Source organism: Bombus flavifrons, chromosome 16, assembly GCF_040668555.2.
Source record: "Bombus flavifrons isolate JBK064 chromosome 16, iyBomFlav1_principal, whole genome shotgun sequence".
Taxonomy (NCBI): domain Eukaryota; kingdom Metazoa; phylum Arthropoda; class Insecta; order Hymenoptera; family Apidae; genus Bombus; species Bombus flavifrons.
The window spans coordinates 3,706,326-3,733,930 of NC_138457.1; the positions used below are offsets into that span (position 1 = coordinate 3,706,326).

Here is a 27,605-nt window from a genome sequence, read left to right on the forward strand (position 1 = left end):
AATACTAAGAACATTGTTTCTTTTCAAAATTTAATATTGATATATCTATCTCATCGATGTTAAATTATAGCAGAGACGTAATTGAGTAGCATTATTATTTGTTAAAGTTATTAAAAAATTAATTATGACTTCGATTATTTTAGATTTTTAAGTATAGTTAATTTCTGAATAATTGTTTGAAAACTTGCGTCTATCGAAACTTGCCAAAACTTCATTTATTGGAATAGAATTTTATTCGACCCGATTTTATATTTAGTAAATATTAGTCTAATAAATATTTCTTGTACTCTAATTTCACTCGAATTCTTAATATTGTTTGATCAGTTCTCGTGTGATACACATATCTAGCCCTAAGGAATTTTTACTTTCTCGGTTATTTTAAATTATTCGCAAGAACCGAGAACCTGTAATTACACGCTTAATTATCGTTATGTATTAAGTATTTTGAAGTATCCGTCAGGTATAATAGTTCCTCGTACTCGAGTACTTCCTAATTTTAATACTTTCACTCGAACATCTCTAGTTATTGTTTATTCTTAACATTGGTATACTTCTCAATGTTTTTCTAAATAGTACGATATTTCGTGTTACATTAGAACACATTTCTTCTTTTATTCTTAAAATCGTATTTCGTGTTCCTGTAAAACACCTTATTGTACGTTTCAACTTGCTACTTTAATGTTATCTTCTTTTCTTATTCTTTTTTTAAATGCCTTCGAGAAGTTCGCAGGTCAATGTACATACATATTTCGTTAATTAATGGTTTTCTTTTCTTCCTTGTGCTTATATAAGATTCCTCGTTGTAAAACGAATACAAAATGTTACAATGATATACAGGCAAATGTCCATGTCGTTGCTTGTTAAATGCAAATACGTTGTTAAACGTTAAATATATTATTATGCTCGATTTATCGTTATTTATAAGGTGTTCGAAAATTATTTGACAAGTTATGCTCATTTTTGCCAAATAATTATTGCGATAAATTTCCTTAATTCACTAATTTTTTTGTTTCATATATTCTTCTCTTAATTGTTAGTTTTCTTTTCTTCACATGATAAGGTTAGAATTAAGAAAAAGAAGAATAGAAAAGAGTAAGAGAAATTTTAAAACCTAGAAAAAATATAAAGTTTGTATTTCTTTTGATTCTCAAATTCCTTTTTACTTCTTTTATTCTTTAAGTAACATAGTGGAATGTTATTACATAAACCAAAAAAATATATTTTCACTGCATATGACGCAGTTACACGCAGGGTAACCAACCCGTAAACAAAAATACTACATAGTTCAATAATCACTTATTTTTATTATTTAATTTGTTAAATAATTATCGAACACCATATTGCATTCCTTTGCGTTATCACTAATCGATTTTATCATTTTCGTTAAATTACGTTTAATATTGATACGTTCACTTCCATTATCTCTTCAAATGTTTTTCACTCCAAGAAACTTTTAAGTTCCATTGAAAAGGGAAAGAAAAGACTATTGGCAGTGCCCTGATAAAACGAGTCACTGATCTAAACATTAATTTTTAAACATTTAGATGCGTCACATTGATATAATTTTGTTTTACAGATATATTTGAATTTGATATATCTTTTAAGTCTGGTAATCTGATAAAAATATTGTTATTTGAAACAGTCACATGAATCTAAAATAAATGTAATTTACTTTCAACAAATAAGGAAAACAGATCTGAAAAATGAATTTCAAACTTCTTTGATATAATTTCTCGTCACTTAAGCACGAACGCAATTTCATTTGAATATTTAAATTGAGACACTTATCTTCTCATAGATATAAATTACATCATCTACTGTAATTTCCAATTTCGAAGAGTGTTTTAAAAATCGTTAAATAGCGACCAATATCTATACGAGTTTATTGTACATTTATAACTTTCAAAATTTTCACATATTTCTTTAGAAAGTAACCTCTTACTTTGCCTATTCAATTAGTTTATCCATTGTTTCTAATTAACCAGTCGAATATTAATAATCCATAACAAGAATTTAGATAAGTTACATAGATTAAGAATCATTTCAAAAGTTTTTACTAACGTGCATATAAACGTTTAATTTTAATAAAATACCTCATTAGTCTGATCGCTACGACGATTTTGCTCAAACGACGCGTAAAGCACTTCTAGTTAATTAAAAAGCACAAATAATACCAGTTCCACAATTCTGCTAGATTCAGATATTTATCTTCACTTTTAAGCGTCACTCGAACCACGCTAACTCACTTGCTCGATTTCAGACTTAAAGTCATTCCACTGCAAAAACTGTAGCACCAATAATTTTCGAAAAAATGAATACATAACACAATTAATAAATTAATTTCCACTTCAAAATCAAGTATGTCTGTTTCAAACAAAATTGACGCGAAAATCTTGCGAATTTTCTAAAAGAAACAAGAGGGGAAAGAACACAAAGCAATATTACAATTTTTTAATGAAATTTCCGAGCTTAACACCACCAGAAGCCTTTTCTTCCAAAACTTCCTCGCAAAAACACGGGAAAACCCAGGAACAGGATGAACGATTCGCCAGTCATAGTCACCAGAATGACCACTAGCGTCGCCAAGCGGCGATCGTCGCGCTACTAGGGTCCCCGTTCGAATCATCCACTAGACGCACGTTGATCTAGTAAATTCAAGTAGCCGTCTCGTACGGAACCTTGTTAGCAGTGAGACCAAACGAAAAACCCGCATAAAGCGGCCTGGGTACCAGAAGATGACCGGAAGACCTCTTCTCGTCTTCCGAATTACTAGAAATCTGTTCATCGTCGGGCGCAATGATATTTTCGATGGTGAACGGTTTCTTCTTCTTCTTCTGTTCGGGCTGGATGCTCGTCTGACTGGAGATACCAGCCTCCAACACGGGACAACGAACTTTACTGTCAGTGGACTCGACAGTGGAGCCTCTCGTGGTCTCCAGGAAGACCCTCGAGTCAGTCTTTTCGGGAACACTGGTCTCCGTGGTTCCAGCGCAGATCTGCCTGCTCTCTGGAATGTCTGTCTGAAAGTAGGACAGCTGAGAGACGTACGGAGACACCTGGAACCCGGGGAAGCTCCAGCTTCCAGTTTGCAACAAATTGTTCTCATAACCACGGAGGATCTCGTCGGTCCCGGCGAGTCTCTGTCGAACTTCTGGCGACAGAAGGTAATAGCTGGAGCTGGTCTCCGGTGTCGTAAAGCCTGGAGAACTGTTGCCACCGGATGCCATCGTTAGACGACGCTCTTGTAGCTCCCAGCGGAGCAAATCGTCGCGAAGACGATGCAGATTGGCAACGGTCAAGCTGCTGGTTTGTGCGTTCGGGTTTATCGATAGTACAGGTGAGGATTCGGAGTGAGGAGGTGGCATGGCGGACGCCAGGGCTTGGAGCTCGGATTTTAGCAGCTCTTTGTCGGGCTTGTGCAGCTTGAAACGCTTCCTACGGCGAAGGAGGGACCCGTTCTCGAACATGGACAGCGCTGCCGGGTGCAGAGCCCAGTACGCGCCCTTGCCAGGTCGATGGGGTCCCCGTGGCACCTGCAACCAGAAGTTTCCGGGATACAGAGAATTGTTTGAAGATGTTTCACGAATTTTTTCCTCAAATAAAAAGGAACCTCGGTCATTGTTAACAAATTATTATCAAGAATTCTCTCACGACCCGACAATATCCAATTACATACAAAGAACGTGGCAACACACAAGCAATTACCATTTAATTCCCTATTAAGAAATTCATTTATTAAAATTAAATGGTTAACGAGTTTTAAATAAAATATGAACATGGAATGTATTAAGATACTATGGATTTTATTAATAGCAAACAACTTGCTATCTCACAGTGTGTTCTCTCGTTATTCATACATGATTCAAGCCGTGTTAACATTACCTATTCGAGATTATGTTTATTCAAAGAACACAAGAGTTTTTGCTAATTATGCGGAATATTTCTGCGGCCTTGAAATACGTTATGTCAAGGTCAACATTCTGACTCGTAATATCTCTTTCCCATATAACGGGAAAAGTATAAATGACAAAAATGGGCATTAAATACCATTAACCAAACTAACTTGAATAAGTTTGTTAAAAAATAAGAGGCAAATCAAGTATGATGCACGAGGATTTGTATCGCATCACTATGCAGAATTACCGCATTTTTCACTAGGCGTGTAATGTTATATAAACAAGAAATAGCGTATAATGCAGATTTCTATTCGCTGGTGTAACTCGTTAGAGGCGAGCTTACCGTGTACATGCGGCTATTTAATTAACATAAATGCATATATGTAGAACGTTTCGTATCTATCTGGAGGAAACAATATTTCACGCGCAGGTACGCGCAATATGTATGTTTGCACTCTGTTGCAAATTAACAAACGCATGAAAATTAATACCTTCTTGTGAATACTAATCAGAATTACTTGCTTTAATGAAACCGAGAAAGAAACGTACAGAGTAAATGAAGAGAGTATGGAGGAAAATTATTTTATAACACGTTTTGTTTATGATAACTGGCACTGTAAAACTACCTATCAAATCATAAACTGTCTCGACAAAATAGCATTCAACATTTGGTATATACCTAGTGATCAAAAACGAAGTATGTCCATTTTGTATTGGAACAAAGTACGAAGAGAAATGATGAATATTTTGTGATAAATATCATTGTTTTTTATGATGGCCAAGTGACGTATAAACTTCATTCTATGAACAATACAATTAAATTGATCGAACGTTGGTTCTTCTTTAGTGGATGAAAATATTAATTTTCTCGCCAATGCTATTTTATGACACTCCCTGTTTTTTTCCCCTTATCGCCCAGATGTATAGAGCATACCAAAGTTTACGACAGCCAGTATAATTTAATTTCGTTCAGCTAATTTAATTTCAATTTATACACGGGAAAAACTCTATTAGAATATACATTATTGCATCGCTTAATCACAAGTTGTGATTTAATTATGAATTAAGGCGAGGTTCGATACAAAAAGTTAGTTGCTCGGCAAGTTTGAGAAAATACAGGATATACCACTTTTTCCGCCAAACTATATCGATAGCATTCTCTAAGGAAAAATAAGAAAAGAAATATCATATAACCATAAACGCTCAGCGATTTTTATTTCGTACGATACCTGCTTTTACGAGATTCTAGTAGAAATATCTACCTTTTCATAATTTCAGGATTTTTAGTTCAGATGTTGCATTCAAGTCGATACCATACACAATGTAAAAGTATATATCGTCGCCCTAATTAGTCTGAACTGCCCTAGCTGAAAAGACTGTAATCGAACAATCTACAAACGTCTAGTTGGTATAAAAAATACAAATTCACGATAATATAATGAGAATTCTACTTAGAAAGCAACAAACGTTCGATTGCTTGTAAGTCCTCGCTCCATACGATGATAACTTGGCAAATTTTGAACTCCGCTTCTTCCGTTTACCAACTAGTGAACACACTACAGTTAAGAACTATTAGGTTGGCAACTAAGTGATTGTGGATTTTGTCATTAGGTGGCATTGGCATCACTTAGTTGCCAACCCAATAGAGCGACAGTACGTGTCGACTCGAATGCGCATCGTGTTAAATGCTTCCTTGAAAAGTTCAGCTCTAGTGTGGTACCTGGACTGCGAAATATTCGACTAGAATAACACTTTTTAGTGGTTTTTGAGGTCGCTGGTGCCAAAAATGAGGGTCGTGTTTACGGAAATGAGGAATAGAATGAGGAAATGAATAGAAGATTGTAGTCAACCTGTGGATGTGCCATTAGGTTTGTATTATGTTTTATTTTCCATGAGGCGGTTAGGCCGTGATCATACAGACACCGCTAAAAGCATTTGTAAGCGTTGGCATACGTTGGCGTTGTTGTAAGATCACGGCCTTACGCGGATTTCTACAGGTAAGACGTTCGACCAGCGTATTTTCAAACCGTGAAAAATGATCCTCGTTTTCTAAGATACGGTCACATAACAAATTTTACGGTTCCAATACTATCCAAAAGTTATAACAGAAATACGAAATGACGTGCTTCTGATAGCTCAGACATAGACTTTGTTGTTGGATATCGCGCAAGAATAGATCGTTGGTTCACGTTGTAATTCCATTTCGAAATGTTGCACACGATTTTGCAAAATTACCAATGCAGGACTGACATCTCTTGCATTACGAATATCTATTCAACTTTACACAAAACGCTCTGAGATGCTTTCTGTCTGAGTTTCAGAGATAACAAATCGACTAATTGACTAACAAACTGAGATGTATTCTAGTCGAAAGGACAATAGCAAGTAAGAATATGGTCTTGACGGCGATATTTATACGAAAATATTGAGGAGTACTAGTCGTTCTCCACCAACGGTTACTCGAAGGTGGAGTTGGGGAAGCTTTTTGAGCAATAACCCTAAGAAACTTCTCGACTTTTTAAATGTTTGTAACAATGGACTGCAAAAAATGCTAAATTTTATGGCCGTTCCTTAGGATTATTCTAAGCCTGAGTTGATATGTCTTGACAGCTGGTGGTCATCTTGATCGAGTGACGGATTATGTTTTATGACAAGCTTACAGGTGTAACAGCTGTTACTATTTGTTATCACTGATTTTGTTTATCATCTGACCTTGAGATAGCCTTTTCTTTGGACTGATTGCATTTATTTTAAGAATAACTAAAATATTTTGTAAAACTGACCGCTCACGGTAGCCAAGGCAGAGTACGAATTTTTCTCAGAAAATAAAAGAGCAAACTAGAAGTAAATACCGAAAAATATATTGTATGCATGTTTTAGGAAAAACCAGAAATTATGAAGCGACATGATAAAGTTTAAATATGGTGAAATTTGTGTGGAAGTTCGAGAGCTGTCAATTGGACCACCGCTGGTAGGTTTAGTGTTGACGTCACGAATCCTCTGCGTCAACTCCTGACCAGTATCAATATAACTTTCTGACGCAAGTAAGAATCCATATCTGATGATCTTCACGACCGAGGAATTGATTCTCCTTGACTTGTCCATCGGTGATAGAAGTTTAACCATTGCCGGACTGCTTCAGCAAATCAACGACCAAGTAAACATCAGACTTTGTGGCAACGCCTGCTCACGCTGTGTCAACGAAACTTTGAAGGGCCTATACGCTTATATAGCATTCTTTCTTAACTTTGCTTGCAAAATATGCTGGTAAAGTTTGTGGGGGGGAAAACTGGGACGCCCTGTATATCGAAAAATGTGATCGCCAAGCTACGCACGAAGAAGATCGTATTTAATGTCTGGAGTCTTTAGTAAGGACGTTGATGTTGAAATTCTCGACGATATGAGCACAGTCTATAGAGCCACTGAATACTTTATGAGCAAATAGGAATTGAGTTATTCTTCTACATTGCGATGATGTAAGTCCAAGATCAACAAGTTAATCAACAAATTAATAAACAAGTTATGGACCGGTAATCTTACGACACGTAGAAGACAACTGTCTTTCGTAGTATTTGCCGGCTACACGCAGAAGTCTGTGCCGAACCATCTCAAGAAAAACAATACGAGTGGCGAGATCAAATTACGAGTCGATATTCCAATATGAAAAACCTCAAAGCGTCCATTTTTCGAAGGAATTTGAGCTAAAAGAAGAAACTTTTAGATGTCCGTTATTGGGTTGGCAACTAAGTGATTGCGGATTTTGTCATTACCACCTAATGATAAAATCGGCAATCACTTAGTTGGAACTAATAGGTTCAATGCCTTACAGCTGTAGAGTTAAAGGTTCAGTATAAATGTTAAGTAGGTGGAAATAATAATAGCGAGATATTGAACTAAAGGAGGTGAGCACGTGATCATTGAGAGAGAAATTAAATCAGTAGACTAATATCTATGTATTTATGTAAATTTGAAGTATGCAGAAATAAAGGTTTGAAAGAATCTTATTGTGAACTGCTATTATTTGACGAGTAATCATAGACAATGGGAAGGAAACAATGAATTTCTATTGTATCAGCTGTATATCGTCTGACAGTGTGAGATAAACAAAAGTCTACCGTTTTTGCCTCTGTTTATCGAAATATTGAGAGAGCACTCGAATCTGGTGAATGTTTCAACCCGCTTGCAAAATACTCAAGCTCGTCACTAGCAATGTCAGTTATGCTGATTGACAGCTGCATTCATTATGCTCACACCGCGTGAAGATTTATTTGATGACGCCACTATTCAATTTGTTTCGACATGCTTTTGCAAATAAAGAAACCGTAATACGTTCCGTCTAATTTACGTGTCTCTTATCGATGAACATCGACTATAAAAACAGCAAGTGAAATATAATTGCCTCGCTATCTGCTACGTCGACATGTCCAGCGATGTTTCAACGAAGGAAAATGTTCAATGTTACGCGTTAGATTTAACCAAGAATTCTGAAATTTAACCACTTCTGAATTTCTAGATTCTTAACAGGAAAATTAACAGGAACCTTCTCAAATATTATTTAAAATATTATTATTCGTAATAATAAAAATCAGTTTTGTTATATGTTCTCTTTATAAGTTCGTATTAATTTCCTATTATTTAATTACTAAGATAGAGTACACTCTTTCCATATGAAATTTCATTTATTCAAATATAAATTAAGATCGATTACCAGATTCTTCAAATAGCTATGGCTTTCGTATCTTCTTGGTTGCTAACCTCCAAAATTCGCATAATTTTGTTCCACATAAGTCACCGCATAGAGTTACATGCTTCTCGTAGTCAGACCCATCGAAGTCCTCTTTCGAATGCCCCGAATACTTCAGCGTGAAAAGCTACCTCTTCGTTAACATTTTTATCGTCTTCGTCGTAACGACATCGTTTCATTGCATCAGTACGTTTAATATTGGCTTGGCAACTAAGTGATTGCGGATTTTGTCAATACCACCTAATAACAAAACCTGCAATCACTTAGTTGCCAACCCAGTATATCCGATGCTGTTGCCAACATCGGAGAAATCTACGTGCTTTGGATAATTTTCAATACGATGTTTTCGTTTGTTATCGTATGGTTTTTCCAACACCGTGTCGCAGTTACGCCACCTGCCAGTGTTTTAATTATATCGTATCTTGTTCCGGTAGTTGCAACGCTATTAGTTTCATACTAAACTCTCGTAATGAAAGTTCACTCGGTCGAATAAAGGAACGAGCACATGGCGTATGAACGCTGATAAAGTTTGTACATATTTGAAACGGAGAAAGGCTTAGGTTAGTGGAAAATGTTACTATGATAGAACGTTCGAACGTTTCAGTGTCGGGTAAAGGTGGCTCTGTCCTACTTTAACACTTTACCGACCGATAACCTATTAATAGGTTTTGTCGTCGACGCTTACCGACCGATAGACGATTAATCGGCTTTTTGTCGCCGACGCTCATCGACCGATAGCCTATTAATCGGCTTTTTGCCCCGACAATTTTTCTTATTATTTGAACAGTAATTTGTTATTTAGTAATAAGGTACCTTGCTCAGTTGCGTCAGTTGCGTCAGTTGCGTCAGCTTTGTAAGCTCCACACAGTTTTATACCAATTTGAAAAACTTACCGTTCGCGATGAACGAAAAGAATGGTATTAGAGAGTCTGAACCGAAACAGAGCCGGCGCCAGGGAGAATCTGTATCTGAGATGCCGGTCGGACGTGCGTATGCTGTTGAATCGCTAGCGGTCGGTAAAGTATTAATACGAAGCTGAGTGAATATTGCACACGTTAATACGTATCTTGCGTATAGTGAAATCAGATTGAACACACGTTGTATCGAGCGTTGTAAGGAAAGAAAAAAGTGGAAAAAAATCCAAATATACTTGGAAAGTTGGAAAAAAGCGCGGAGGTGTTGGAAAAATCGCAAAAACCTACAACGTCGGAAGATGTATAATTAATGAACATGAGAAACAGGAGCCTGTAATTGAAAATTACACAAGTGTTTCAACAAGTGGAAAAACTTGAATGGAATTGTGAAATAAATACCCACGACCTGCTGTATAGTAATAGCTTTCTTAGAACGGCAATAAAGAACAGAAACGCGTAAATGAAAATTACTCGACTGTTTCAAGATATGTATGTGTATATATATATATATATATTATGCAAAAATGTTTTTGAAATTTGGGCAAATATTATCATCGATAATTTCAGTTGTGATGTTGGAAAGGAGGAGATGGATAGAGTGAAAATGACGATGACAAAGCTTATTTTGAAATATTTATGACATTTCGAAGACGACTTAAAAAATGATCTGTCGTACAAACAGGCTATAATTTAACGTAGTTCAATATATTAAGGAAATTTGATTTAGCGGTAAAAAGCAGGTAGAATTTGTAGATAATTTAGAAAGCATTTTACGCCTACGTTATATCGTATTCTTTACGATTGTTCTTGTATTATCGATTTTGAAATATAAAGAGGCGCGTGGTTTCTATTAGCGAAAAATTCCCTCGTCCGAACAGTTACGTGACCCCATTAATTCCCATACTGGAACTTCCATTTTGTTGTTCCATTAAAATCTTCGATTTTTTTTTTTTTTTTTAGCATTCTATTAATACACTCTTTACTGTTTAACATCCTTCCTTTTTTTTTTTTTATTTCGTTATCAAATACGTTACATCTGACGATACATTTGCAATTCATATCTTCGTTCTTCGTTCCTTTAACACGAGCTATTATATCTGGCAAAAAAGAGCGCAGCGTGCAACGTAGTGTAAAAGCTTGAGCTATTATTCTGCTTGAGTTAAAGTATAACGGAATACTAGATGAAAAATGTGGTATAATAAAGCAATGTATCAAAAGGAATAATAGCGACGGTGATATCGTAATTATCGTCTGTAATTTATGATTACTGAAATAACTGTGTATATATGCGATTACTTGTACCTGTGTTATTTTAATTCAACGCGTGATTAAAAATACATTTGCTTTGCTATAGAATAAAAGAGGAAACTAAGGTGAAACTGGTCCTGACATATATATCGGATTCTAACGTAAATTCATCCTATTTTTAAATATATCAGGTGGTTCGAAAAGTTTCTTTCGTTTTATCAGCGAATAATAGACTTTTATATTATTTTGCCGAATTACGTACGACCCATTTTGTTCTGTTCAGATAAACACCGCGATATTTCACAGATTTGGTTTCACGTTTCCATGAAGGTGCGCTGTTGTAAAAGACACGTTTGCGAAAGAAAGTGATTTTTCCGACAACCTAATACATTCTACGTCGAATATGTATAATCCTTTATACAGGGTGGTTGGTAATTGATGATACAAGCGGAAAGGGGCTGATTCTACGCGAAAAAAGAAGTCGAAAATATAGAATAAAAATTTTTTTTTTTTAATTTTTCCATCGAGACAACGATCTACAGTGAGATCCGTTATAACGTACCACACGCGTACCGAGCGAAAATTCAAAGTCGATTTTCTCGAAAACAAAGCCTCAAACGAAAAATTTTTATTCTATATTTTCGACTTCTTTTTTCGCGTAGAATCACCCTCTTTCCGCTTGTACTACCAGTTACCAACCACTCTGTATATTTTTGTATAAAAATTGTATGAAATTAAACGATCTTGCAATTTGGTGTTTAAGATTTCTCGACTTTCCAGCAAACATTGGATGCTAACGTACCTAGTTTTCTTTTTATACATATCGTACAAGACGAATTTATATTACGTGGCGATATAATTTCAGGAAAATGTATATTTTTATATAAACAATTAAAATACAAGTGCTAGGGCAAAATTCAATTTTCACCGCTACCAACGTCCATTATCTCTCGCATCGTATTTCCACTTCGCTTTTATGTCCCCGAAATTACTACTCGCGACCGATGATGTTGTACTTAAAAACTGACCACCATATTTCACCTGGACACTCGAAAACAACTTGAAATTTCAAGTATCGTACGAGTATCTTCGTGCAAATTGAAATTACCGGGGAATTATCATAAAAATGACCTCGTACCTCGTTTGATTTATGGTCGATGCGAATGTCGATGTTGCACCTGTCCAACGATAAAATGTATCTACACTCGATCATGAGCATCGGCCAGTGAAATCAAGCGGAACCAGTCGTCTTGTAAGCGGATTTTTACCACGTTCGTATTTATAACAAACTCACAGTCGAAATAAGGAAAATTATAGAATCAAAGTAGAGAATTCTTCTTAAAAGAAGATTTGCCATTTTTTTTCGAAATAATTTTCAAATGAAACGGCATACAGATACCGGTACGTTTTTATTTGTATTTTGTATCGACAGTTTGTCGAATCGTTCGTAAATTTATTTAAATCCGCTGTCCATGTCGAGACATCTCAGAAAATTGCGTTACCACTTTGTGCTCCTATTTTCCTCGTTCTCTTTCGTCGTTCGATTAAAAATATCGTCTGCTGGTTTAACGCAGAAAGTTATCAAGCAAATTCCTCGTACAATCGCAATTGCAAACAGCTAAAAGAGCTAAGTGGAGTAAGTAGAAAACTATATTCGAAGGAATAAAAGTGGTAGAAAGAAACAGTGGAAAATCAGGAAAATAAACAAGCTTTGTGTACAGAGTGGTTGGTAACTGGTGGTACAAGCGGAAGGGGGTGATTCTACGCGAAAAAAGAAGTCGAAAATATAGAATAAAAATTTTTCGCTTGAGGCTTTGTTTTCGAGAAAATCGACTTTGAATTTTCGCTCGGTACGCGTGCGGTACGTTATAACTGATCTCACTGTAGATGGTTGTCTCGATGTTTGTCTTATTCTATATTTTCGACTTCTTTTTTCGCGTAGAATCACCCCCTTTCCGCTTGTACCACCAGTTACCAACCACCCTGTATATCAATGAGGCAGAACTATGGGAAATATGTGGCAGGAAAAGCCAGAATCGACCGAACACGTGCTGAGACACTGTTCAATGTGCGGCAAATCCAAACCAGAAATATATACAAATAAAAAGAACAGGAAAATTATGAAAGTGAAGTTCGAAGAGAATATAAAAAGAAGCGTAAAGAGGAGTTTGTACAGAGCGCAGTGAAAATTAGAGTAATTTGTTTAAAGTACCGAGATGGCATACCTTCGTTTAAAACGATGCAATGTAAATTAGATATTAGGAAATGAGGAACAAGACTGAAAGACATAGAACAGAAGTCGATGTTGCAGCAAAGAACATTATTGCTTATACAGGGTGGTTGGTAACTGGTGGTACAAGCGGAAAGGGAGTGATTCTACGCGAAAAAAGAAGTCGAAAATATAGAATAAAAATTTTTTTTTTTTTAATTTTTCCATCGAGACAACGATCTACAGTGAGATCCGTTATAACGTACCACACGCGTACCGAGCGAACATTCAAAGTCGATTTTCTCGAAATCAAAGCCACAAACGAAAAATTTTTATTCTATATTTTCGATTTCTTTTTTCGCGTAGAATCGCCCCCGTTTGTACCACCAGTTACCAACCACCCTGTATATTTTTCCATATTTTTTCTAATTACCTTTGTTACTTACGTTTAACTTTTTACCTATATTTGTAACTCGCTTATTACACAAACTTACGGAAGCCTAACGCAAGAATAATAATAAGAATATATAATAAAAAGAATAATATAACATTTGATTTGGTAACAGGCTATATAACGTCAGCTATTTGAGGAATGAAAACACTTGGAGACTTCAAATATTTGATCGTTCGAGAAATGAAATAGTGGCGGAGAGCTAAGAAGAGGCTACATTTGCATATTTATTACAGACCAGGAATTTTTATGGAAATTTATTTTACGAGCGCAACCAAAGAAGTTGAGCGACTGATTCGATAAACTATCGATACAAAATATGTAAATCTATTGCCTATTATAAAACAGCTCGTCAGAAAACTAACGCGATTAGTCCGTGGTAAAACAAGAATCCCGATCTTACGACCCATGTAGCTTCTTCTCTACAAGAATAGAAAAAAGGTCTGGCGAAATTGACCGTTTAGATGACGAATTCTCATTAACGAAATCTCTGAAGAACGATCGGAAGGCGGAAAACGATCGTTCGAATTCGCTGAGATAAAACGAGCCAATCTTTTTATTATTTTTGTGGCTGTGTGTTGAGGCCGTGTTAAATAACGTTGTAGGACAAGTCTCCCTCTTCGTTTCTGTTATATTTCTCTCGACCATCTGTTTCGCACCTGCCTCGACCCAAATCGCTGAGAAACACGATCGAGTTAATGTCCAGGATCCACTGCTTCCTTTTGCTCTTCCTTCTTCGTTCCTCGTCTTCGTTTTTCGGTTGCTTCCGTGATTCGTTCGATAGTTCTGGCTTCAGAGGATCGCGCGATGTACAATCCTCGTGTTGTAATTACATTCGATACGTGCGATCAAGTTTCTTCAACGAATTTTCATTTGCATTAATTTTCCTTTCGTCTTAGCAACGAGAAGAGTTCGTAGCGTTTGAGGAAAATATTTGCTATAGAATTGAGACGAGCTATATACTGGCAACGACCTTTTCTCGTTCGAATCTCAAATATTTTTCAACCTTACGAGATACCATTGGGTGGAAAACGAGCAACAGAAACGCAGCAGAGTTAACAAAGAGCAGAGCGATGGTCGAAAGTTGATAGTCTTTTAGAAGTTGGCAAGAAAATATTATTTCACAATTTTCCATTTAATCTGTCTATAATTGTAGTTTAATTCTACCTGAGATCATAATCGTTTCGCCAATCTCATCTGTTCATTTTGTTTCCTTTTCTTCCAATAGAAAATACCCCATAGGATAAGGTAATTAGGGTAAAAAGCAACCATAACTCAGAGTTTATCCAGTAGACATTAACACTTTACCGACCGATAGCCTATTAATCGGCTTTCTGTCGCCAACAATCTTTCTCATTATTTGAGCAGTAATTTGTTATTTGGTACTAAGGTACCTTACTCGGTTGCGTCAGTTGCGTTGCTTTGTAAGCTCCCACAGTTTTATACCAATTTGAAAAACGTACCGTTCGCGATGAACGAAAAGAATAGTATCAGAGAGTCTAAACCGAAACAGAGTCGGCGCCAGGGAGAATCTGCGCCTGAGATGCCGGTCGGACGTGCGTATGCTGTTGAATCGCTAGTGGTCGATAAAGTGTTAACAGAATCGTTTTTCGCTCGGTAAATGTCGCTCGGCTTTTGTTTCAACATACCACGTAAGTATCTATTGGGTTGGTAACTAAGTGATTGCGGGTTTTGTCATTAGGTGGTATTGACAAAATCCGCAATCACTTACTTGCCAACGCAATATTATGTTTCAAAGAAGATTATGCTGCAACGTCCGTAAAAATGTTTGCTGCCGCTTGATATTGGCAATGTGTAGCAATAAAAAAAAAAGTGTTTTGTCCAACATGTACGGGTAAGATACGATGTTTGTATAGAGTTTGCAACTTTCTTATCTCGCTAGGTAAGCACAGGTACATATGAAAGAATGTAGAAAAACGGACCCAAAGTGGATTAGACGTTGTACGTGATTTGGAAAATGAAAGCTTAGGAATGTTGCCGCCGATTAGCTTACGGAGATCTCAAACGATCGTTTATGCGATATTTTCTCGTATAGCGATATAATAATACATAAATAACGAAGAAATATTTTCCTTAAGAGATTTCTTCCTCATTTTTCCTAAATCATTAATCATAGTTAACTGTATCCTTGGAATTTAATGGGCTGTTGGCGCGATAAAAAGCGCGAAGAAGAAGACAAGATTGCCGGTGTGTTATCTTTTAATACACGAGCGAACAAAACGGATGCGTAGTCAGATACAGATCTACGCAATGTCTGGTGTACACGTCGTTTCATTTGTAACATCTAATTAGCAACACGATCGCATCTTCCTACGCCAAAAAAATCTCGTAAAACGTATTTTATTCCGCGTGGTCGCGTTTTCTTTCTTCTGTTTTTCTCCCCTTTTTTCATCAATTCAATTAAAAAAATACAATCAAGGACACTTTTTCAAGTTCAAATAATTCTCTTTTTTTTTTTACATCGCTTCTTTCGTCTCTGTATTGGCTACATCGCGTTCTATTTTTTTTTTTTTTTTGCATATATTTCTGTTGTCTAAGTAAAGAAAAGCGAAGACTGTAATAGTCGACTTCCGTACGTTCGCGTTACAACTATACGAACAATCGTTTGAACTAGGAAAGAAGAATCAAGTTCCATTAATCATGTCTCCTCTTCTTTTATCTACACTTTGATCTCACGGTTACCAGGCAGAAAACAATTGCTTTACCAAAGGTTTCCTCGCCTTACCGCCACTATCTTCGATGAATTGTCCTTTCTTTTGTTTTTTCTTCTTAAAATTCGTAATTGTTACTGCTCGAAGTAACAACCTTTTATGTTCGACTAGACGAGCCGAGTATAGCAAACTCCTTGGAGCAAATTCAGGACAGACGCCACAGGCGCAAGGATCCGCCACGCTTGTAATATCTTCCGATCGGAGAAAAAGAACTGTATACCGTATATGTTGCGTTTTGTTGTAGCTTTGTTTGCGAGCCTGGGAAAACAAGTTAGTGTCTGCTCGACTGTCGCTGTACGTATCACGCTGTCGTGTCTGTGAAGCATCAAAGCAACAGCTACAGGAAAAATTGCATTCGAATTTGGCGTATTTACGCGAGACGTTAATGTTTATTTCAGGCGTAACGCAGATAGGAACAAAGTAAATATCTATTTCGTTGTTTAACACTTTGACTGCCACGTGACTCATACGGAATGGTTGGTAACTGGTGGTACAAACGGAAAGGGGGTGATTCTACGCGAAAAAAGAAGTCGAAAATATAGAATAAAAATTTTTCGTTTGAGACTTTGTTTTCGAGAAAATCGACTTTGAATTTTCGCTCGGTACGCGTGCACTTTATCACGTCTCGTTATAACGGATCTCACTGTAGATCGTTGTCTCGATGGAAAAATTTACAAAAGAAAGAAAAAAATTAAAAAAGAAATTTTTATTCTATATTTTCGACTTCTTTTTTCCCGTAGAATCACCCCTTTCCGCTTGTACCACCAGTTATCAACCACCCTGTATAGGGCCCATCACGGTTTCTCCTGCGACGCCACGGTGTTCATCGGTGACCGGAGCGCTTCAACTTCTTACAATCGTAAAAATTGAATGAAAATTGACAGTTAGGGCATTTTGAATATAACCGATAAATAAAAGATACTTCGAAATGAAAAGTGCCCCATTGAACAATTAAACATTTTTATTAGAACATCAATAAAAAAATGGGAAGGAATCTTGCATCTAACGGCGCACTGTGTTAAAACACTTTAAACATAAATGTGGCTCATCCATACAATCTGGACGATAGGTGGTCACCTTCTTCCTCCGATTCTTAGCAATTCTTCATCCTAATTGGTTAACATTTTTTTATACCACTCTCTGCAAAATTTTCGTGCCAGCTACGCTTGCCCTTCTTTCTTCTGCATTTCGTGTCGCAATCTTTGTCGAATAAGTACATTTGACGGTTCTGGTAAATGGTACTGTGTAAGGTGCATTGCCAGTGCCATTCTAAAATCTGATACCTTGATATCTGTTTTTGTTGCTTGTTTAGAGAGTATCATCGCGTTTGAAATTGATGTATTTAACAATAACTCTAAAGCTAATTTTATATACCACTTGAGGGTTCTTCTACGTAGTGTAGAATATGCTATTATTTGATCCGATAAATCTACAGCACGTTTTCCTCTCTTGTAATCTACCACTACCATTGGTTTATCGCAAACATAATTTTCTTTGCGGACCTCTACCATTTCAGCCTAATGTTTCATCGAAATCATAAAAATAATCGTAATACTGTTTACTAATATCTTCTACACGTTTCAACGATATATTCTGCACGTTTTGCTTACGACGAAATAACGAAAGCGAATGATTTGTTGAAATAAACGAAGCCTTGTTATAATATGTCGCTATCAACTGTTACCAAGGCGCCAATAAGGCAAACGGTCCATTGGGGAAGAATGTTGTCTTACATCATCAATTTATGACTATTTTGTCGTTATATGCTTTGAATAATAAAAATACTCCCGTGGCGTCCTCAGCGAAACATTTGATTTCGGCGTGGCAGTCAAAGCGTTTACGTGTTTCCTTGCTAAAAAAAAAAAAAAAAATACAAAGGAGGAATTAGCTAATATGACATCGTATCCCATAGGGTCTGTGACGTGTCTTCTATAAAATATGGCACACTTTGTCGACGCTTGTCGCCTTTCTTCCTCTTTCTTTTTTTCATTTTTGTTGATTTTGCAGGAGAAAAATTGAAAACTATTTTTGTTTCTCGTAATAGGTACGCAACCGTGTTATTATAATAAAAGAACGCGTCGTTTCGATGGATACGAAATCAAAGTAATCGGCTCTCAATCAAAAAGCACGACGTTTCTGCTGAATTTACGCGCAGATAAAAACACCACAGCTACTCCATAATGATCGACGTTTATAGATGCCAGTCGTTTTATCGCGTATTAACTTTTAAAGGGAAGCTTCCTCGTGCACGATAGCCCGCGCGGTAATTCCCATTTCTAATATTCTAACCAATTTATGCTCTGTCGAAAATAACTGCACTTCCGTGCATTTTCCATAAATTTCATTTATCGAATCCAGTTCTTGAAACCGTTGCGCGTACGGCTAAAGCGGAATCTGCACTCGATGAAAGCAGCCTCCGTCCGCAGCGTTGGCCCAATGTGTAAATTCGGCTTAAGGTAAAATAAACAAACCTACAGCTGGTCAGTGAGAAGAATTAATACGCTACATCAGCCTGCACGATCTATGCAACAGAAACAAACACACGACTCGATACAGCCACGTACCTTGATGAAACAGTCGTTGAAGGACAAATTGTGCCTGAGAGAGTTCTGCCATCTGCGAGTATCCTTGCGATAATAGGGGAACCGATCGGCGATAAACTTGTAGATCTCAGCCAGAGGCAACATCTTATCCCTCGACGACCAGATCGCCATCGCTGTCAACGAAATATACGAATATGGCGGCTTCTGGTCGCCGTAAGTATCCCTCGATGGTCGAGGCATCTTCCAGCCAACAGTTCCTCGCCTCGATCTCTTCAGAACACTTACACACCGCGAGTTTCGCCTACTTTTCTCATCGAACGAGTTTTTTTTTTTCTTTTCTTAATCTCTTCTTTCTTCCTTCCGTCACATTTTTCTCTCACTTCTCATCTTTTCCTTCCTTGACACTCTTCGCGCGCGGACACACTGCTGCGTCTTCAGAGTGTCGTGTATTATTCCAATGGCGTTTTCGATGGTTATTACCTTGGTTCGATGGCGGTCATTTTAGACACTAGCTGGTGCTGGCGACGATCGATGACGAGGCTCACAGGCGTCCTGGGAAACGACAAGAAACGTATTCGTTAGGAAACATTTGGAAGCTTAGACGCTACGTTCGAGGGGAAAATTCGGATGATTATTTATAGACGTTCTATCGATAGCAACGATATTCAAATTTCTCGTCGTGTTAGTTAACAGCTGTAGAAAGAACTAATTAATTTAGGTGAATACGTTAGTTTCTTTCGTTTCAGAAGGAAATAATAGATGCATATTTTTCGTTATAAATTATTTTATCCAATTACGTACGCGTTCCATCGCAACGTATATGTCGCAGTATGATTCAACGAAATAATACGAAAGGAAAAATGTGCCTCGGTTATTTCCTTCTAAAACGAAAGAAACTTTTGGGCATGACATAATGTCACGTATAAAACTCAAATAAACTGATGCATATTTTTGATTGGTCGTGAAGGTTCTCCTATAGGAATCGAATGGTAGGTTCTCGGGGAAGAAAAAATTCCCGAAATTCTCGCGCCTCGCAGTAATTAACTGCGAACGTAAATAAAAACCAGTGTACCTAATCAACGTTGAAAAGCAGACACGTTCGTTGGTATAATAAATCGTGTTCGCACAAGCAGCCTTAGGAAATCACAAGTCAGTCGAATAGAACGAAATGATACGTCGAATAAAACGATCTGAATCGACCTAAATCTAGTTAATCATACACCGAGAGAAATGACCACGAATGAAACCTTATCGCAATCGGTATACACATTTGTCACTTTCGTTAGTGGAAAGTTTTTGTTGGATAGCTACGTATATTTGCGCTCCTGTGTATACTTAGGCTACGTACGTGTAAAAATCGATCGAGAATATACATAGGGTCATTCGATAAATTTCTGTCGGTTCTCCAGCCACACTCCACAGCTGAAACTTTTTTTTAAAACGTTTTTTAGAAGAGGCAAAACCCGTAGAAAAACCTTTACCCTTTGCACTCGTATGTCTCGACGTCAGTTTTTATCTCAGCAGCTCCTTCGTCGAGTCGCACGTTTTTTTGTGAAAGAAAAACAGGATTGCATCCTGGAAATTGTTTCAAGATATATCGTTAAAAATTAGAAAATACAACAATAATGTGAATAAAACTGGTATTTAAGTGGATTTCTTTCGTCCTTTGTTTATTTAAATTGTCTTATTTTTTTAGTTCAAATAAATTTCAAATAAAACACTTAAAAGCGTTGCCAGCTGCTGATAACGAAATTGAAATAAAATTCCGAAGGGTTAAGGTCCTAAGCGTAGAACCTTCGAATTTATGAAAGAAATTGCGCGATCGAAAATTGTATTTATCGAATGGTTTCGTGTGGAACGTAGGACAAGAAAAATAGAATTCGAAAGTTGAAACGATAGAATCAGCGATAAAACGAAATATCTTCTTTCGCTCAGTGCTAACTGCAGTGTCTCTCCTTCGAACGAAACATCGAAGCTGTAGCCACTGGCGTCAGATTCCCAGAAGAAATAAGATACAAATGCAACTTACGTGTTTACGTGACAAGCACACATTAGGGATCCTATCGTATAATAAATTAAACGCGTTTTGACGGTTCTTAATTACCGTTTGGCTACGTATTTCATTTGTTTCAAATTCCACACACTTGTCCAGCTACCAAACGCATTCGCAGTTTTATCCAGTTGCTAGGATCTTCCCTTTACAAGTCTGTTTACGTCTGTTCGAATTTACCACGACTGCTCGAGAAGCCTGAGATAATCTGATTCGAAATTTAGCTATTAAAGTTGCCATGTTCCAGTTCGATAATAATTTATTGGGTTGGAAACTAAGTGATTGCGGAGTTTATTGTTACGTGGTATTGACAAAATCACTTAGTTTCCAACCCAATAATTAGGTGTACGATCTACTCGTTGGAAACAGTGTCCAGTGAGTAACACACCGCTGTTTCTCTTTTCAAATATCCACGTGCCTCTTATCATGCGCGTAAATTAACACTTTACCGACTGATAACCGATTAATCGGCTTTTTTCACCGACGCTTACCGACCTATAACCTATCTACAGTTAATCAGTTGCCATGGCGATAAACGATCTTTCTCATTATATGTGCAGTAATTTGTTATTTAGTACTAAGGTACCTTGCTCAGTTGCGTCAGTTGCTTTGTAAACTCCCACAGTTATATACCAATTTGACGATCGGACGTGCGTATGCTGTTGAACCGCTGGCGGTCAGTAAAGTGTTAAAGGAAACATAGCATAGATATTCACGCGGAACGAACATAACGAACGCAGCTGTCGATTAAATGCGGCTGTCATCGCTAGAGAGCAGGTCGAATACTCTGCAAGCAGTTTCTAAGTGTCGAAACATTGGCTGGCTGGAACTGCCAAAAGCGTTCGCCGAACATCTTTCCATCGTCCATACGATGGTTAGGAATACAAACATTTGGCGATTTTTCTTTTTACGAATCACGCTACCATAAGTTTTTTTAAATGCTGTTCTTGGCCGGCCTTTGTTGCCCGCAGACTATTTGCCCTTTTTCTCATAGTTGTCTCGTTTAGTCTTCCGCCTTCTTTCGCCGCGGCGAAACGGCCGAGAACATCTTTCGGTCTGTGAATTCTCGGAAATACGATCCTCCCAACCTAACCCTCCTCCGAGCGTTTCTCATGAATCATAGTGTTTCAATGACGATGCCTGTTACACGGTTTAACAAAACGCTAGACGTGGCGTGGTTTCTCTCTCGGATCTCCTTTGTTTCGCTAAAATCCTGATATACAAATATCGATCTCACGTTATTTCAATCGGTTTTTAAAAACGACCGTACTTCTCCATCTTTTCTGAATCATGGTCCGCCTGAACGTCTCATTGATCATAGTGAAGCAGCTTGTTATTTCTGAAACGCCTAGCTGTCTGTGTTTAATATAAACAGAAGCAAATAATACGAACAAAATAGAAGAATCTGTTCTTCGTTTGACCATCACCGACGAACACAAATTTCGAAAATATGCCACATGTTTGTGTATCTTCAATCAGAGGAACCTTATACGATTGTGGCAAAGCGTTCGTTTTGTTTGGACGAAAAGCGCAACTTTTGAGCAATCGGAAAATTATTGGGTTGGCAACAAAGTGATTGCGGATTTTGTCATTGGATGCTAATGACAAAATTCGCAATCATTTAGTTGCCAACCCAATAAAAAGTTTCCATGATTCATAAACGCACTTTTTGTAAATACTTCAGTCGTTAAACCTACACTGAAAAACAAGGAAAAAGGGCGTCTTACGAACGTATGTCGTATGCACGCAGGGCCGGCGTGACCTTTTGCGGGGCCTGAGTACACATTCAAATCCTACATTTAAATTTTATAACGAGGAATTATTTATTTACAAATGCTGTTACATATTATATATTTTTTATAAGCAGTTTTTTAAACAAATCCAAGCAATATTTTTTCGCATCCATAATCCGCTTTCAAGGGGCAAAAAAATTCGATGAAAGTACAAAATCTGTAATCTTGTATGACTTTTGCAAAAAACTATCGATGTAGTTTAATTTCTCTAAAAAGTACATTTCTCTGAAAACGCCTGGATTTTTATCTAAAGTAGTTTCCAGGATATGAGGACTTTATGAAGTTACATTGAACTTTAATGATTTTTGTCTCTCAAAACGCGGGCCCGGGTTCCGGCGAACGCGCTGAACCTACCTTGTGCCGGCCCTGTGTGCATTCGTCCAATATAAATACGATAGATGGCAGAAGGCGCGAAAAGACAGAAAACCGATGGATTTGGAGGATCATGTTGGCCATGCAATTTCACTGTATTCGTCGTGATATTCAGAATATCGCGAAGGTGCAAGTTTACGGAATATTCTCACTGCAAAGAGGAAACCACTTGCACAATGTTACACTCTACTCGCGCATAACACGAAAACTATGCTACGCAACAGTCACATTTCTATTTGTATCAGCGCGTAGATTTACGGCCTGAAGCGACGACTTACACTTATGAATCACCCGGTATGCCATGTATGTGTAATCGAACTTCGTTCTTGATTAAATACTCTTTTGCACAATTTCCCGTATTAAAACAGCCGTAAAAGAGGCAATCTGACGTGCAGATCGACGACTGGGTAGAAACAAGAAGAGCCACGCACCATTCGTGACCAGGAAAATTGCTGGGAATGAAATTAAAAATCGCAAAATCAACTTTTCCATCGGGAGAGGGGCAGAGGGCGCACAGGGCGCGCGTTTAACGGGGTGTAATTGCGGGAAATAAAGTTTCGAATTGGCTGGATAAGATCGCGGTGTGACACACACGCGAATAACTTTCCTTATCGGCGATACACCGAGCCATTAACAATTAGCGATCGCGTGAAAACAGCCAGTCTACGTATGCCTATGTAACTACAGCGGCTACAAAAAGTATTTATACGTTACCCTTATTTTCCAGTGAAACGTTTTTTCCTTTCTTTTTCTTTTATTTCTTTTTATTAGGTCCCACGTTTTATTTTTTATCCCCATAGGTACTGTTCGAAATTTTTCAGTTTTATTTTCAATTTTAATTTTCGAACAGCTTTTTTGATTCTCCAGGTTATCGTAAACGCAAGAGCAAGGAAGGAAATTGAAGGAAATTTAATTTACAATTTCTACCGTATGAAAACGTAAGGCAGAACAAAACGAAGTTTACTTTGCTATGCTTCCGTGTTGCTGGAAATCAACAGATGAGAAGAAGAGAACAGGTGGATTTTAAATGACACCGATGGTCACAGTTAAGCGACTCTTCCGTCTCCAACGAACCTGATCTTTTCTACCGCGAACGTTGCTCGTAAGCAGATGAAGACATCGTCGTTAACGTTGTGACGTTCGAGGCAGAATGGTGACATTTCCACGAACGATCGTTTTTGGGTGGAACGAGCGTGCAGAAGAAAGACAGAGCGAAAAGTCAATAGGAAAACCATTGAAGCAACTGTACGAAAATGATGGGCTGTCGTAAAGCAGTGGCAGCTTTTAAAGCAGTTCGCAGAACTGCACTGATCAGCAAGAAGCTGGCTTTCTGTCCAGACAATTCTCGGAACATTAGTTCAGGATCTGCAAACTGTACTCGTCACCACATCGCATTTAAAAAAAAGTTGCACTATAATTTGGTTCAGCAACAACGAACGTGTACGAATAGACGAGTTCCACGTTGCTCCGTGCACGATGCAACGCAGAACATTGTCGTTGTCGAACATTGGTTATCTTGAAAAATTATTTTTTCGTACCTTCTACGATAAACTTTGCAAATTTATCTTAACGTACTTCGATGCTAAACAGATATCGACACTATATTTAATATGTCCCGTAGATACAACAACGATAAATATGGTAATTGCAGAGTGCAGAGGGACATTTTTCTTAACGTTGCCATGTTGCAGTAACTTCTCTTGTTAGATATCGATTTTTTTATAACATGTACCTAATAATTATAAATAATACAAGATTTATTACAGTCGGATCTAATTAGTAAGGGACGTACAAATACTCTTTTTAGCCACTATATCATTTTCCTAACGAGATACTATACCGTATGTAGGAAAGTGTCGAAAACTACCTATAATATTCGCTCTATTTTCATAGAAAATTGCTTGGAAAAGCGTCGTTTTCTTGTTCGTATCGACTTGTTCGACTGGTTAATTACAAGCTGCGTGTTATGGAACACGCCGATATTATGCGTGCGACAGTTTCTACAATGAAGATTTTATTTATAACTTGTAGCCATCGAGTGTAAGTGCCTTGCTGCGCTATAACACGTTAGTCAGAGTGGATCGTCTAGTAAACGATATTTGTTGGATCGTAAATAAAGAAAAGAGGAAGATGATACGAAGGAACTAGTTGTCGCAACGACTATGTGTTTTATATGTTCCATATTTATATTATATTTGTATTAGTGATGTGTATAAGATTATATACTTGAGATTGTATAATATTTAAATTTATAATGTTTGAATTTATACGCAGTCGGACTGAATAACAGCGTGGAAACAGATTGCTTATCATGTTTAATAATTCTAAGCTCGTAATTGTTGTATTATTTTCTTATTAATTTGAATGCCACGTTCTTCCTCATTGCTGTGTCATTTATCGAGTTTCACATGGTTCGGAAACACCGATTCTATTTCTCATTCCATGTTTTCTCACGATGCATGCCACATGACAACTTTAATTCTGGTCATTTTCAGCCTGTCTTATCATGCTTTCCTCTGCTGTACGCAATTACTTCTTAAAACCTGATTTAAAACACGAAACTCTACCCACACGGAATATTCAAACTTTAAGGAATTGTTATGGAGCATATCTAATTGTTCGCTGTAGAACCTTGTTCATCATTTACTCGATTATTCTTTTTTGCTGTTCGATGTTCAAACTTTATGGAATTGCTATGAAGCGTATCTAACTGTTTGCTGTAACACCTTGTTCATCAATTACTCGATTATTCTTTTTTGCTGTTCGATGTTCAAACTTTTTGGAATTTCTATGAAACATATATAGCTGTTCCCTGCAGAACCTTGTTCATCATTTACTCGATTGTTCCCTTTTGCTGTTCGATGTTCAAACTTTATGGAATTGCTATGAAACGTATCTAACTGTTTGCTGTAGAACCTTGTTCATCATTTACTCGATTATTCTTTTTTGCTGTTCGATGTACCAACTTTTTGGAATTGTTATGAAACATATCTACTTGTTCGCTGTAGAACCTTGTTCATCATTTACTCGATTATTCTTTTTTGCTGTTCGATGTTCAAACTTTATGGAATTGTTATGGAGCATATCTAATTGTTCGCTGTAGAACCTTGTTCATCATTTACTCGATTATTCTTTTTTGCTGTTCGATGTTCAAACTTTATGGAATTGTTATGGAGCATATCTAATTGTTCGCTGTAGAACCTTGTTCATCATTTACTCGATTATTCTTTTTTGCTGTTCGATGTTCAAACTTTATAGAATTGTTATGGAGCATATCTACTTGTTCGCTGTAGAACCTTGTTCATCATTTACTCGATTATTCTTTTTTGCTGTTCGATGCTCAAACTTTATGGAATTGCTATGAAACATATATAGCTGTTCCCTGCAGAACCTTGTTCATCATTTACTCGATTGTTCCTTTTTGCTGTTCGATGTTCAAACTTTATGGAATTGCTATGAAACGTATCTAACTGTTTGCTGTAGAACCTTGTTCATCATTTACTCGATTATTCTTTTTTGCTGTTCGATGCTCAAACTTTATGGAATTGCTATGAAGCGTATCTAACTGTTTGCTGTAGAACCTTGAACCTTGAAGTTCGTGTTCAAGCAGTCTTTAGCTGCTACGGTGAAATAAAGGTATTAATTTTTTGACGAAATTCTCAGATAGACACGTTGTTCGATAGAAAATATTCATTTCAATTTACTCGGCACAATGTCATAGCTTATAAAATATAAAGTCGTAAATCGCCTCGAAATTAGCATAAACTTATCGGACGAGAAAGAACTCGCAAAGGAAGCAACGTAGCTTTGCAACTGCGAAGTTTCTTCTCTTTTGAAAATTTGTAATATCCGCTTAACCTGCATTTTTCCATCGTGTCGCATAATTTTGCACATACCTTTCGTCATACTGTGTCTCGATCAGAGTCCCAATTTCAATTGCACGCAGCAATATCGCTGCGAGTCACTGAAATCTTCCGGAACTCTTCTCCCTTCCAATTGTCCAAGAATCTACAGTCCATGGAAAAATCCTTAAATCCAGAGGATACTCTTCCAAATATACCGATCCACTTTCACACAAATTTCAATGTTCGAAGAAAGTTCGAAGTTTATCAATGTCCGACAAACATCGACGTTCCTTGCCACACAAAATACCAATTCCCCTCGAAATCACTGCCGTTCACCAATAAAAACAGCACCAATAGTTCTTCAAAAGATCCCAACAGCTGCAGCCGATTCAAACTCGGCTGATTCTCTCGAAAGCCTCGATTCTACCATTTTTCCACATCTGAGAAAGATCGCAACAATGTTGCACAAGGCTCACGCCGTTCTCCAAAGCTCTACAAAGAACTGCATATTCGAAATGCAGGGAAAATATCCTCGGCAAAGCTTGAGAACGTCTGCGTTTCTCCGCGAACGTTGCTGCGGCAGCATCGAAGTCTCCGCGGCGTCTCGTTTCCGGCCGTTCAAGATCCACACAACACGGCCTCTCTCGCCCTCGATGCGATATTCCGCGAAAATACTCTTCCTTCGTAGTTTCTTGCAACGAGAGATCGACGAAACGGTGAATTTGCTTGGTGAAAATGTTTCGTAGTAACCGGAAGCGACGCGAGTGAACGCACGCGGCCGGAAACCGGTCGGTGGAAAACCGGAAGG

The 27,605-nt window shown here is 37.4% G+C and overlaps 1 protein-coding gene across 1 annotated transcript; it reads right to left on the reverse strand.

Moving 5' to 3' along the window:
* Nucleotides 1-1,058: 1,058 nt before the first annotated feature.
* Nucleotides 1,059-27,605, reverse strand: LOC138187965 (forkhead box protein A2-A). Its single transcript, XM_069129281.1, has 3 exons — nt 26,849-27,605; nt 18,759-19,289; nt 1,059-3,533 (listed from the first exon to the last, which is right to left on the reverse strand). The coding sequence occupies exons 2-3, from the start codon at nt 18,975-18,977 to the stop codon at nt 2,655-2,657; spliced, it is 1,098 nt and encodes a 365-aa protein (XP_068985382.1). The 5' UTR covers nt 18,978-19,289; nt 26,849-27,605; the 3' UTR covers nt 1,059-2,654.

Coding starts and splice junctions, on each gene's coding strand:
- LOC138187965 (XM_069129281.1), bottom strand. CDS start 18,977: ATGCCTCGACCATCGAGGGATACTTACGGCGACCAGAAGCCGCCATAT. Junction 3,534..18,758: donor TCAACGACTGTTTCATCAAG/GTACGTGGCTGT, acceptor TTCTGGTTGCAG/GTGCCACGGGGACCCCATCG.